General features: G+C 41.9%; 1 protein-coding gene across 1 annotated transcript in view; it reads right to left on the minus strand.

Moving 5' to 3' along the window:
- pitpnm3 (PITPNM family member 3) overlaps positions 1 to 13523 on the minus strand; it is a 108948-nt gene that overhangs the window by 72095 nt on the left and 23330 nt on the right. The window contains exon 3 of the mRNA XM_079514475.1: positions 1258 to 1368. Coding sequence (XP_079370601.1) covers positions 1258 to 1368 — 111 coding nt within the window. The remainder of the gene's footprint in view (positions 1 to 1257; positions 1369 to 13523) is intronic.

Genomic DNA, 13523 nt, shown 5'->3' on the forward strand with positions numbered 1-13523 from the left:
CAGCCTAGAACACTCGTCATTTCATTGACTCACAAATCTCAAATCTGAAGCATTTTTAAAAATTCAAAGTGCTGTGTAATCTATGAAGTTTTCATTGCCTCTCTACGAAACGGTATAAAGCGACAACGAAAGTTCGGGAAATCGGATTAATTAAACAGACTTGCACTGAACTGAGGCGAAATAACATTGGAAATGACACCCATCTAATTGCTTCAATAAAACCACATTTGGTTGACCCAAGTATATCCTCTACCGGTATGTGTTACTGATTATGGGGAATTTTAGATTATTGTAATCTATTAAATATTTGCTACGTAATACAGTATGGGGTGATGAAACTGAATAAGGGAATTGCGCACAATGCGCAAATCAATCTGAGCTGTGTATGTTCTGCGTCGAGGCAGCTCCAAATCAGGAGGGAAAGCGCATGAACTCACAGACACACCTCCACCCGTAAATATAGGAGTCGGCAAAATGTATAGTGGGTTGTGTGGCCGCAAGATAATGTTTATGCATAGTGGAAGCTCCTAAATGTGTAATTCACGGATAATGTTTAATGCTTAATTAAGGCATGGCATATACAGTATTAGAGCCCATACTGTACGTTAGTGTGTTTACTGAAAACCATTCTTTCAACCTATGCATACTTATGTGGGGAGGCACTCAGGGGGACACTGGGGAGGTACTGGGGAGGCACTGGGCAGACACTGGGGGGGGCACTGTGGAGGCACTGGGGTGCATACTTAGTTTAGACTAGTCATTGGTTAGGCACTGGGCAGACACTGGGGGGGCACTGGGGAGGCACTTGGCGGACACTGGGGAGGCACTGGGGAGGCACTGGGTAGACACTGGGGTGGCACTGGGGGAGGCACTGGGCAGACACTGGGGGGGCACTGGGGAGGCACTTGGCGGACACTGGGGAGGCACTGGGTAGACACTGGGGTGGCACTGGGGGAGGCACTGGGGAGGCACTGGGCAGACACTGGGGGGGCACTGGGGAGGCACTTGGCGGACACTGGGGAGGCACTGGGGAGGCACTGGGTAGACACTGGGGTGGCACTGGGGGAGGCACTGGGGGAGGCACTGGGGACTCGGGAGGCACTGGACATTTCATATCACACACACCATGATTTACTAGCTTAAAGATTTATTTATTTATTTTGCAGCTAAGCATGGCGCGATTTATTCAAGCATGGCAATAACATTGTGCATGTGTACGTGTGTGCGTACACATGCTTTTGCGTGTGTGCATCGTACCATGCGACTCGGGATCCATGTGCCCGAGAGTTTCGATCTGCTCCACCAGGTCATTTGAGTTCCACTGGCTCATGCCCAGCAGCATGGCACTCTTTCCCTCCAGCACATCTGCTGAGACCCACAAACACACACACACACACACACACACACACACACACACACACACACACACACACACACAGAAAGAAAAAGTAAGAAAGAAAAAGGTCAGACAGGATGAGAAGGAAACCATGAATGTCTCCCTGTCCCTCAAACTCAAAGCAAAGGATCATTAAACACACACCGAAATGACAGACGGTCAGGAGGATGCATACACGACCATGTCTGTCACAGTGGGGAAAAAAACACACAAATACATGTGTGGATGAGCATGACTAACACGACTGACCACGACGTCATCCATCGACAGAGCCCGAGACAGGCATACTCATACAGTCTGACAAACAAATGCTTCATGCGCGCTCCTCTCTCTCTCACTGCTGCTGGCAGCTCTGAGAGGCTCTGACACCATTGTGCAAGGTCTGTCCATTTGAATGATACAGTAGCAAGTCTAATGGACACGCTTGTCCTCCGCTATTGGGAGTCGTTGCCTTTCACTCATCTCTTCTTTCTGATCAAATCCCTGGTCTGAATGTAAGGATGCAGAGATACATGTCTGACTGTCTGGCCCTGGTGTACTGTCTGGCCCTGGTGTACTGGTGTACTGTCTGGCCCTGGTACAGGACGGAAAGAAAGATAACTAGAGAGGTGCTCTCAACAGAGTGCTAATCTCTGCCAGGACTCGGAGACATGCCCTACCTCCCTCCATCTGGCTGGAGCTTGTATTGACAAGGTTTTGGCTTGTGTGTGTGTATGAAAAGGCATGGGGCAAATGGGGCAGGGATATGACAAAGTACTGTCATTACATCATCATGGTGCAACAACAGTGATAGGATTGGAGACACATCTTTGGACAGTGAAAACGTCCAGGACAAACGTGACGTTACCATGTTAGCCTAAAAGCCAATATGTAGCATGTACCGGAAGGGCAGACTGGACAAACAAAAGCAAAAGCTTGAGAATTTTGAGAAGTTTATTTTTAAGTCGTGCAACCACTTCATTATGTAGCTTTGTGTGTGTCACTGTTGTGCAGCCTAACACACACATATTAAGTGTATCGGTACAGTAGGCTACAGTACAATAGAGTAGAGGGACTGGGGGTCTGGACTCTGGAACTTCCGGGGACCCCCCACGGAGTTGCACCACTCACTTCACATGGGTGTGATTTTTATAAACAAGCAGAAAATGTGGTGCTTTGCGGCGCGCCACGTTATCAGTTTAACACGTTGCCAGTGTTAAACTGTGCATATTTTGAGATGATCAGCCTGCATGTTCAGGTTTGGGTGCTGAGCAATGTGTGGGTGAAATAGTCTCTCGCTCCTTCTCTCCCTCCTTCCCCCTCTCCGTCCTTCCCTCCCTCCATCCCTCCCCCTCACTCTCTGGGTGCCATCAAGAACCTCTTAGAAACATGTGGTATGCTCTAATAAGTTCAAACCGCGATCTCGTTATGCGCCCTTCATATTATGCAAGTCACGTTGAACGCACAAACATATGGCATACCACTTTCCTGCATATTTTAGAATTGGGGGAGTGTCCATATGTTAATTATTTTCACTTTGCGCTATCTGCTATTATGCTCCCTTGACCTAAAAAGTGTCAGCGCATACCGATTACACGTGTGTCTGACCACCTCTTATGTGCAAAAAGAAAAGAAAAAAGAAAAAAGTTTGATGCATGGTGCCTGCTCAGCAGTGTTGCCATGTCTGTTTATTATAAGCGACTTTGGGCTTCTTTTTCTGTAAAGTTGCTTGTAAATATTGGTAGTTGTGGTTAATTGCTTTTCTTGTTTCTAAAGTGCTTTTTGGGCTTTTCTCCTAATGTCGTTTAAACCAGTGATTCTTACACAGTGACATTGTCATGTCAAGGACCCCCAGATGAATGCATTTGCCCGACTAAGGACCCTACATCCAAAAATATTTGTATACCACCCTGACAGATTTGTGTTTTTAAATGTTTCAAAAAAAATATTCCACCATAAGTGATACTGGATTCAGTCGTTGGGCTGATAAGGGTCTTAAAACCATAAATCAGTTATTTGAGGGAACAACTTTTAAATCCTTTGCTCAACTCCAGACGAAATTTAAACTCCCTTCAAGTGATTTATTTAGATATTTCCAAATAAGGCATTATATCATGGATCATAGAGAGAGAGAGCTGGTTAGGAAAACCCCAAACGAAATTGAGGTGTATTTCATTGGTATTGCAGAAAAGAAATTCCCAACTAAAAAACATGTTTCTAATTTATATAAAGCGCTGGATGATGTTTCTCAAAATACATGGTACATTAAGGATAAATGGGAATTGGAATTAAATATAATAATTGAAGACAAAACCTGGGAGGACATGTGTGAAGGTTGTCACAAGGGAATAAATAGCCAGTTGTGGAAGGAATTTGATTGGAAACTCAAAACTAGATATTTCAATACTCCTCTGGTCATTTATTCATTGAAAACACCATCCATAGAATTATGTTGGAGAAATTGTGGGGGAGTTGGAGACCATACACACATTTTTTGGGATTGTCCAATAATTTCAGGGTTCTGGAAAAATGTTAAAAAGGAAATTGAAAAATGTTTGGGGTTGAATATTCCTTCTGGACCCGAGTTATTTCTGCTGGGAATTATACCGGAGGAGGTGCGTGGATGGAGTTACATATTAAGGATACTTTTACTGATTGCTAAGAAAATGATAACAGTAAATTGGAGGGAGGTAAAACCACCTACTATAACCCAATGGAAACAGAGACTGAAGCAGGTTTATATAATGGAGGAAATGACGGCAAGGTTACAATTAAAAATGGAAAGTTTCATACTTAAATGGACTTCTGTAATATTGTACTTGGGTGTTTCGGTGTATGTGTAGAGGTCTAAGAGTGCTGAGTAGGGGTTGTTGAGTCTATAAAAATGCTTCGAATGTTGGATATCTGCTGTATATTCTATTGTATTGTGAGTCATGTCTCCTGCTGTTCCCTGCCTTGTCCTGTACTGTCTGAAGAATGCTGTATTTTTTAAGTTTGTCAAGCTGTTTTTCTGTTTTTCTTTGATTTCTTTTATTGTCTAAAAAAAAGAAGAAAATATTCCACAATTGAGTACCACAGACGAATAACAGTCTAAGTCCACACTATTGATCCATAATATATAAATGATAGATAAGGGTTCAGGACAACAAGGCCTTTTCGTGGAGGGGTCAGTCTGAAATTTGGACTTAGACTGTTTTTCGTCTGTGGTACTCAATTGTCACCTTTTTCCAAGATTCCTTTTGAAAATAGCAGCTCTACAAGCTCACAATGCACCGCATCAAATACACTATGTTTGAACATCTAGTCAAATAAGTAAGTCCTCCACATGTAAATTACATTCTGCACACAGCACATTATACATTCATTAAAACTCTGACTGGGAATATATGTATTGTATAATGATCATTCTAACAATGTCCAATTCTTGATTGGACGTCTGATTGAATGTCTGATTGAACATGAACAGACCACTGAAATCAGTGGTTTGTTATTTTCAATAACAGATCAAAGAAGGCAGCGCATTCAATTATTCCACAGTACTTGTTTTTTTGCTGTATTATTTACAAACACAATGTTATTTACTTATTTTACAGTTAAAGTACACTAATTATTTGTTTTTAACTCGCTCGCCGCCGCCAGTGCCATCTGGTGGCTGAATTGATACTTTAAGACCGCCACCGTTCACTTCAATGTTAACCGTCTTATGAAAGCCATTTCACTCGGAAACAAAGAAACAGGAAGTGTAAAATCACTATGTAAGCTAACGTGTCTCGCGAAAAAACCTACATTTGTAACTGGTGATCATATTATATACCATACACCAGGACAATTGGGCACTTGGATGAGTGGCCACCTGGACAACTGGGCACATGGATGAGTGGCCACCTAGACAACTGGGCACCTGGATGAGTAGGCACCTGGACAACTGGGCACCTGGATGAGTAGGCACCTGGACAACTGGGCACATGGATGAGTGGCCACCTAGACAACTGGGCACCTGGATGAGTAGGCACCTGGACAACTGGGCACCTGGATGAGTAGGCACCTGGACAACTGGGCACCTGGATGAGTAGGCACCTGGACAACTGGGCACATGGATGAGTGGCCACCTAGACAACTGGGCACCTGGATGAGTAGGCACCTGGACAACTGGGCACCTGGATGAGTAGGCACCTGGACAACTGGGCACCTGGATGAGTAGGCACCTGGACAACTGCGCACCTGGATGAGTAGGCACCTGGACAACTGGGCACCTGGATGAGTAGGCACCTGGACAACTGGGCACCTGGATGAGTAGGCACCTGGACAACTGGGCACCTAGACAACTTGGCGAGTGGGCACATGGACAAGTGGGCAGGTGGACGAGTGAGCACAGTTGGATCAGTGAAGGCCGCAACGCAACAACTGGGCACCTGTGGGCATCTGAACAACTGGGCACCTACGGTAGATGATTGGGCACCTGGATGAGTGGGCACATGGACAATTGGGCACCTGGACAACTCGGAGAGTGGGCAGGTGGACGAGTGGGCACAGTTGGATCAGTGAGGGCCGCAACGCGGGCCAATCTCTAGACTAGGCCTCTAGTAACTTTAATTGGTAAATTGTAGTTACATCAATGTCAAACCACAAAAAGCTGTTGCTATAGCACTATGATGATAAGCAAGTACAATATCTAGTAGGATCACTCTAATTGCTCTGGATTAAGAGTGTCTGCTAAATGCCTAAATTGTAATTGAAAAATTATCTCCTCAAGGCCACTCCATTTAATTATTTATTTTTATTATTTATTTATTTTGGAGGCCACTCCATTTAAGGTTTGCCTACAAAACACTCTCTCCCAGAACAATGTATTGATGTAATGGGTTATATCGAGGGAACAGCTTAAATTAATGCAAACATCTGGACGGTTAGGTACATTATGTCAATGTCCAACATTATGCAAAGTCATGTTGACTGGTACAAAATCTGCATTTACACTATTTCAAATCACCTTGTCTAAATTAAACACTTAAGTCTGTCTTCTGTCCATTCTTTCCTTGTACTGTTCTCTCTCTCTCTCTCTCTCTCTTGCCCCCCACTCTCTAGTCTCTCTCTCTCTCTCTTGCCCCCCACACTCTCTAGTCTCTAGCCTGACAATTATTATGTACTCTTGATCAGAGTCATGTATGCATTGTGTGATATTCATTTTGTTTATTATGTTGGTGTCAGCGTGTTGGCACAGGAAATATAATGTATTGTAAATTGTGTCTGAATAATCCCGTAAGCCGTAAGGGATGGGCTGCGAAAGGCAGCCAGAAACTAAAACTCATTATATATTCATTCATTCATTCATTCATTCATTCATTCATACACACACATGAGTTGCTGGAAGGCATAGGCACTGATGAATGACGAATGAGATTTTCATCACTATAGTACAAACTAAAACTTGTAGCTTGGCTTATGTGCTTATGAAGATACTGTGTAGTGTGTACAGTGATTGAACCCTGAATGGAATTGAATCAGACGGTTTAATATAGAGGTGGCATGGGAGTGTGTGCGTGTGTGTGTGTGTGTGTGTGGGTGGGGGGGGGGGGGGGCTGTTATAATCTCAATAAAGTGGCAGGCCGAGCATAAAGCTTATTGGCCTTTCACTGGCTCCTTACTTCCTTCATATGCACAAAAAGGAGAAAGCGAAAGAAGATTGGGTTAAGTACTCCATTAACGTTCGTTCACCAGTGACAGAGCAGCAGTGCCTGATGGAGCCAGGCATGAGGTGCTGACAGCTATTTATATCTGCTCTGCTGTATGAAAAAGCTCTTTCAAACTGTAAACTGGAGTTGGCACAGCTTGCCGATATGGATGGAGGTATTGAGTTAATGATTAAAATAGTAACCACTTGAACCCTATTGTCGTTATTCTATGTCAGTGGTTCTCAAATGTTTTCATGTCAAGGACCCCCAAAATTATAGGTATTTGGCCGCCGGCGCCGACCCCCATCTCAGAATATTTTGTTCCATGGACGAACTGAAAGATTTCAGTTCAAAATATTTGCTGTGAATATATATTCAAAGATTTTTCACGATAAAAAAAAGAAGCAGATCTACAAGCTCCTAGTTAGTAAGTTAGTTCGTTTATTTTTATTTCGGTCATTTGTTAAAAACAATACAGTTGTTAGGCATACAGTAGCCTACAACTTAGTCAACAAGGTGACTATTTGGCCGAAAAGGTTAGGGCTGAAGCTGAAGCTTATATTGCCCACCTTATCACAAAAAATATATATAACAGAATAAAAGTACACAGTATATGTATATACAAAGAAAATGAGCTGTCAAATATTACATTACAGAGCTAAACCAAACCAGGAAAAAAAAAAAATCAAAAAAGAAAACATATTTGCATGAATTGATGTAAACAGTTTGTATATGACTCATAGCATTTTTACTATTTGTTTATAATGATGGTAATAACAACATATTAATATTAATATTAATAAATAATAATGCCAACCATTGTCGCCATGATCATCACCACTATAACAATACTGTAGGTATAATATAACTATATACTACAATACACAATATCATATTAATAGGGGAGAGCCGCCACGGTTGTAACGCGTCATGGTTGTAACATGCACGTTATCTCTTGATTGGTCAACGCCATCATGACGCCATCGCGTCAGTATGTGTACAGCAACGTACTCTACGTGCCCAGGAAGTTTGAAGTGTTTACCTTCATCCTACGGGGAGTTATTGGCGGAAAACTGACTTTTCTCAAAATGCGTAAAATTTTACACCTGGAGTATATGTGGGCTACAATTTTTTTCTTTGATGTTGGTGAATAAAAATCCACATGGATGTCTTCATGCTTATGTTCTTCATTAGTTTGCATCGTGTTTAGACGGAATGCACGTTCATTCTGGTCTGTAGCAACGCCAAAGAACAACTTGCAAAAGTGGGTCAATTGTAACACACGCCTATCCATTAAATACCATTATAAGTCATATTTCCATATTTGACATATTGGCCAATATTATATGTTCAGTCAGTTCTCTTTCATTACAGAGTGTATTCTAAATTAGTTTAGGGTTGTATAACATTGCACAACTCAATCAATCAAACGTTTGTTTAATCAATGTATTTTCCCATTGAACTGATCTCAAACGCCCAAACTGGTACACCCGGTACTATTTAATATTTCCCTTATGTTTGATACATTTTCTTATCACATCCATGGTATGAAAACAATGTTAATTGCTTTAAGCTGAAAACAATATGTTTAATGGTGTTTTTTAGCGTTGTTACATTTATCACGCATGCCGTTACAATTAATCCGATATGCGCAGCAAATGTAACACTGGAACAGCGTCCACGGTTTAATAACTCCCGACCTGTTTTATCAATTGGAAAACTTTAAGTGGTTTATGGTAGCAGGTAGGTCCGTTGCCTGAAAATATTACATATGTAGATAAACGGATATCTGAGTAAAAGAATGAAACGTGCAAAGTGTTACAACCGTGGCGGCTCTCCCCTATACTATATTATATAATATACAATATATAATATACATTACTATTAATTTATTCTTATTGCTATATACCTATCAATGACCTTTGCTTTATATAGTTTCTTGAATGTTTTTATTGAGCTGGACATTTTAAGTTAATTATCTAGTGAGTTCCACATTTTTTGTCAGTTGTCACTCTTGTGGTGTTTCCCCATCTCCCTTCTTCCATAAGGATATAATAATATTATAATATTATGTTCATGTGCGTCGTGTACAACTCCACTCATCTAGTAAGTTGTAAACATTGCCAACATGCATCGCGCCTCTTTTATCTAGCTGTGTGTTACCATAGTTGTTTTACTTTACACACACACACACACACACACACACACACACACACACACGATTCTGCATCGATGTGGTGATGTGACATAATCGATGCGTTTGCTGTTGATTTTCCTCTGAAGGCATTCCAGCATTCCATACTTTTACTTGTAACGGAGTAGTTCTAAATTGCAGTATTGGTACTTTTACTTAAGTAAAACAACTGAGTACTTTTTCCACCACTGTATGCCTATCCGTTGGCCAGGTATAGTAGTGACTCATCACAGCCAAAATGGCACACCCCCCGAATTTGCATACCAAAGGTGCGAGATTTGCAAGCCCTATTGTCTTGAATATGGCGGTTCCCCTGAGTTCCTAATTGCCCTCTCTTGGCTTGAACAGCTCCTGCATGCAGCTTGGAAGTGCGGCACTATGAGCTTGTATATCTGCTATTTTTCCAATGGCTAAAATTAAGTGGTTAAAAGCTAAGGTCACACAGATGGTCTTAATGGGTTAACTCTGTGTACAACTCAGTGTACAAGTAAAGCATTGAATCACAAAGCTTACATTTCCACCAAATACATATTGTTGATTTGTTGTGTGATTGTTTCCCTCGAAAATGAGATGATGCGTCTCAGGGGTTTATCCTTGTTTGAACCACTCCCTCTGGAAATCGCATTAAATGAATGCAATGCGATTTCAAGGGAGAGTGGTTAAATCAGGCTAGGGTTTATCCTCCAATCACATTTAAAAATAAAATATAGGAGTTTCTTTCTCGACAGCAAATTGTTATACTTGCTATAGAGGCTGTCAGTAAAAAGGCGAGCAGCGTGGTCATGTGCTGCGTTTGAGCAAAGGACTAGTCGCACACATCAAAGCACAATAAAGAGAACGATTTTCAATAGGTAACATATATAACAGTAAAAACACTCCGTAATCTAACCTTTAGGGCAGGCCCAGTCCATTTAGAACAAACCTTATTTTTTTCAGTAATATTATTATTGATTTTTACACTTTATGACCATTTGAGTTTGTCTGCGTCTAAGTTTTGACTGCATGGTGATACGACACTGTGAGCTTGTAGATCAACCATTTTTACTATCTGTTGGGGTTTAAAGCTGCTATAAGCAATATGTCAAAACATTTTAGTCTCTGTGACACATCTAGGGGCAGCAATCTGCATTCAAAGATTTTCCTAGAAGCTTTGTCATTGGTCGATTTGCCTGTCTACTTCCTGATTGGTTAGTCATTTCGACCAGGCTTTTTTTTTTTTTACCAATGGCAAAGCTTCTAGGAACATCTTTGAATGCAGATTGTGGCCCCTAGATGTGTCACAGAGACTACATTTGTGTTGGGAGCGTTTTGCTGGCTGTCTGAATACAAACAAAAAAAAATCATTACATTTTTGACATTATTATTATTGCTTATAGCAGCTTTAAGTGGTCCAGAAGAATAATAATGTATCTAAGACGAGCACTATACTGTCTTTCAATTGGCAGGCAAATGAAGCAGAACACATTTTTCAACAGGCTTGTATGACCTGGTTCTGGTTCCCTTTTGAGAAACAGTTTTTGTCATAGTGAGAATAATATGGTTAGTTGTCGGCATGTGCTGTTCTGTGCCTTCTTTGTGGGACACAGTTTCACAGTTGCACGTGTTACCTAGCAATGGCACATTTCAAATGTTTTGTCCTTCTCTTCTAATGTCGCACTGTTGTGTCTTTTCAAATGGTTTGCTCTTGAAGAGGACCTGTTTTTTGTTCATTCAAATTGGGATTCTTTCATGTGGCATGAAAGGTTTACAACGTTTTTGATAACACTGGGGCGCCGCAAAGTTATTCCAATATGCTTCAAAGATGTGACATTGACATTTTGTGGCATGTACAATTGGTACAGAATGAAACCCCAGATGCAATTAATTGCTACTCTCTACTTGCATCTGGAGTTTAATTCAAGGTCCAAGTTTTGTGGAATCATTACATAAGAAGAATTAGATGTCTCCTGAAAGATGGATGAGGAGACTGATTATTACACTGCCAGTTCTTTCCACAGCTATAATAAACGTCCAATCAGTTGGTATGCAGTTGGAAGAACACAAGTGCAATGTAACTCTGAATAATCTGTTGCTTTGTGCTTTGTCCAAACTCTATTATGTAATCTTCCCACAGAAGTAACAATAATGCAAAAAATAAATATCACAGCAAACTGCAAGTACATAGTATACAACTACATGAACATCGTCATGAAATGTGGGCATTTTGCACGTATAGGGCAGTATTATGCGTGTCTTAAGTACAAGGTCTTAAGACCTGGAGGCGTCAATGGTCAATGCTGTTTGGCCACTCAGAATAGCCAAATGGCATTGATCATGCCTTTTTCTCTTTGCAACTCATGCTGACTTTTTTTTCGTGCATGGAAAAAGTCAATGCTGCACTCCAAAACCACCACCTTCAGAAAGCTAGTAGAGGCATGTTGGATATACGCAGATGATGAGACATAACTCACTATCTCTTTGTGGAGGATTCCAGCAATTTTGGGAAGACACTACTGCAGCAGAAAAGGAGCTGAACTTGGAGAGCTCAGCTGTGCCAAGACCGAAAAAGGTTCCCCGCCGATAGGACGTTGGAGGTGGTCCTTCACACACCTTCCAAACACCCGAAGAAATGTACCGACAGCAATACTTTGAGGTCATGGGTTATGTGTTCCAAAAATAAACAAAAGATCTTGGCGGTTTCACTATATATGAAGAATCAACGGACTGCAAGAAAACTCTAATGTTACTGCCACCGAATTAGTTAAAATTTCACTAGAAACAGTGTGTATCAAATATGATACACACTGTTTCTAGTGAAATGACTCACTCACTCACTCACTCACATACACACTCTCTCTCTCTCTCTCTCTCTCTCTCTCTCTCTGTCTCTCTCTCTTTCCTTCCCTTCAGCTTTCGGGAAGGGAATTTTATGACTAACTGTGAAATACTGTGCAATAGTGATGCGCAGACGCAGGCGGACAGGTCAAGGTTTTCAGCGCAATTATCGTGCAGTGGGCGCACGATAATTTCCCCCAAAAAAGGGGAAAAAAAGCATTCCGGTACCTGCTCTCCTGTGTACTATCTACTCCTCCTGTTGAAAACATCAGCTTGTTCTGTTGTTCATCAATGTGTTGCTTATGAAAGGGTGCTTTAGACCCTGCCTTTTTGACCATTGGAGAAAAGTGCCCTCTCCGTTCTGAGGCTCTGAACCTGACCGCCATCAGTGCAATGAGCACATCTGCACCAAATCTTTCTTAATTGAGCACGGTGCTGTGCAGGCGTGCACAGTGCGCACACACAGAATTATAGCAGATCTACAAGCTCACAACGTGTAGCAGGCGACGCGTTTTGGGTGTGCGGTACCGCCACCGCGCAACAAAGTTGAAGTATACACAATTAAAACTAAAATGAGCACATGAGATTCATTCATTTCGAGTGGAGAGCTACACTGCTGCAGTGCGCACACAACCCAAACGAGTGAAGTGAACCGGTCCGAGACAGATAGTAGTCATGTCACGTATGTGTAAGTGTTATACTGTTCATTCAAATAATTTTGTTACGCCTCACACAGGAAAGAGGGACGACGTCACATCTCTCTCTCTCTTCGTTAAAGGTCTCTCTCTCTTTCTCTCGTATCTCTCTCTCTCTCTCTCTCTCTCTCTCTCTCTCTCATACAGTAGTCCAGTGTCATTTCACAATTTTCGACCACACAAACTTTCTGACTGACAGGAATGCAATCCTTAATATTAATAACAGCAAAGCAAGCAACTGCTCATTTTACTTTGATAACCAGTCATTTGGGCTACAGGGCAGACTGGTTGGGTCATTTCCTAGTGTTTAAAATGAGAAATTCCTCTAAATCTGGGTAGAAATGTAAAAGAAAAATAAAGGTGCCTTTTCCAATTCTTCCTCCCCTCTCTCTCTCTCCAAAACAATTGAATGGACTGGACTTGCTGGGTGTTGAAAAGCCGGTCGTTAGGCTACTTTTTGTTTTTCGCGGGCCGCGGGCCGGGCGGGTCGTTGTTTATATATTGTTTTGCGGGGCCGAGCTGGCTCCCGTGGCGGGGCGGGACGGGCGGGTTATGAAAAAAAGCTGGCCCGCGCATCACTATTGTGCAAGGTAGAGTGTGATTAAACACCATATGCTCCGTTATCTTTGGCCCAGCGATGCTGGTCCACTCGTAGCTGCAATGAAAGCAGTCACACAGTGGGTATTTCATTCTGCAATGTGACAGCTGTGATAAAGATGACACATTTCACGTTAGGTATGTATGGTCTCTGTGTTGCAAACATTCACTTTGCG

Source organism: Electrona antarctica (genome assembly GCF_951216825.1).
Source record: "Electrona antarctica genome assembly, chromosome: 11".
NCBI lineage: Eukaryota > Metazoa > Chordata > Actinopteri > Myctophiformes > Myctophidae > Electrona > Electrona antarctica.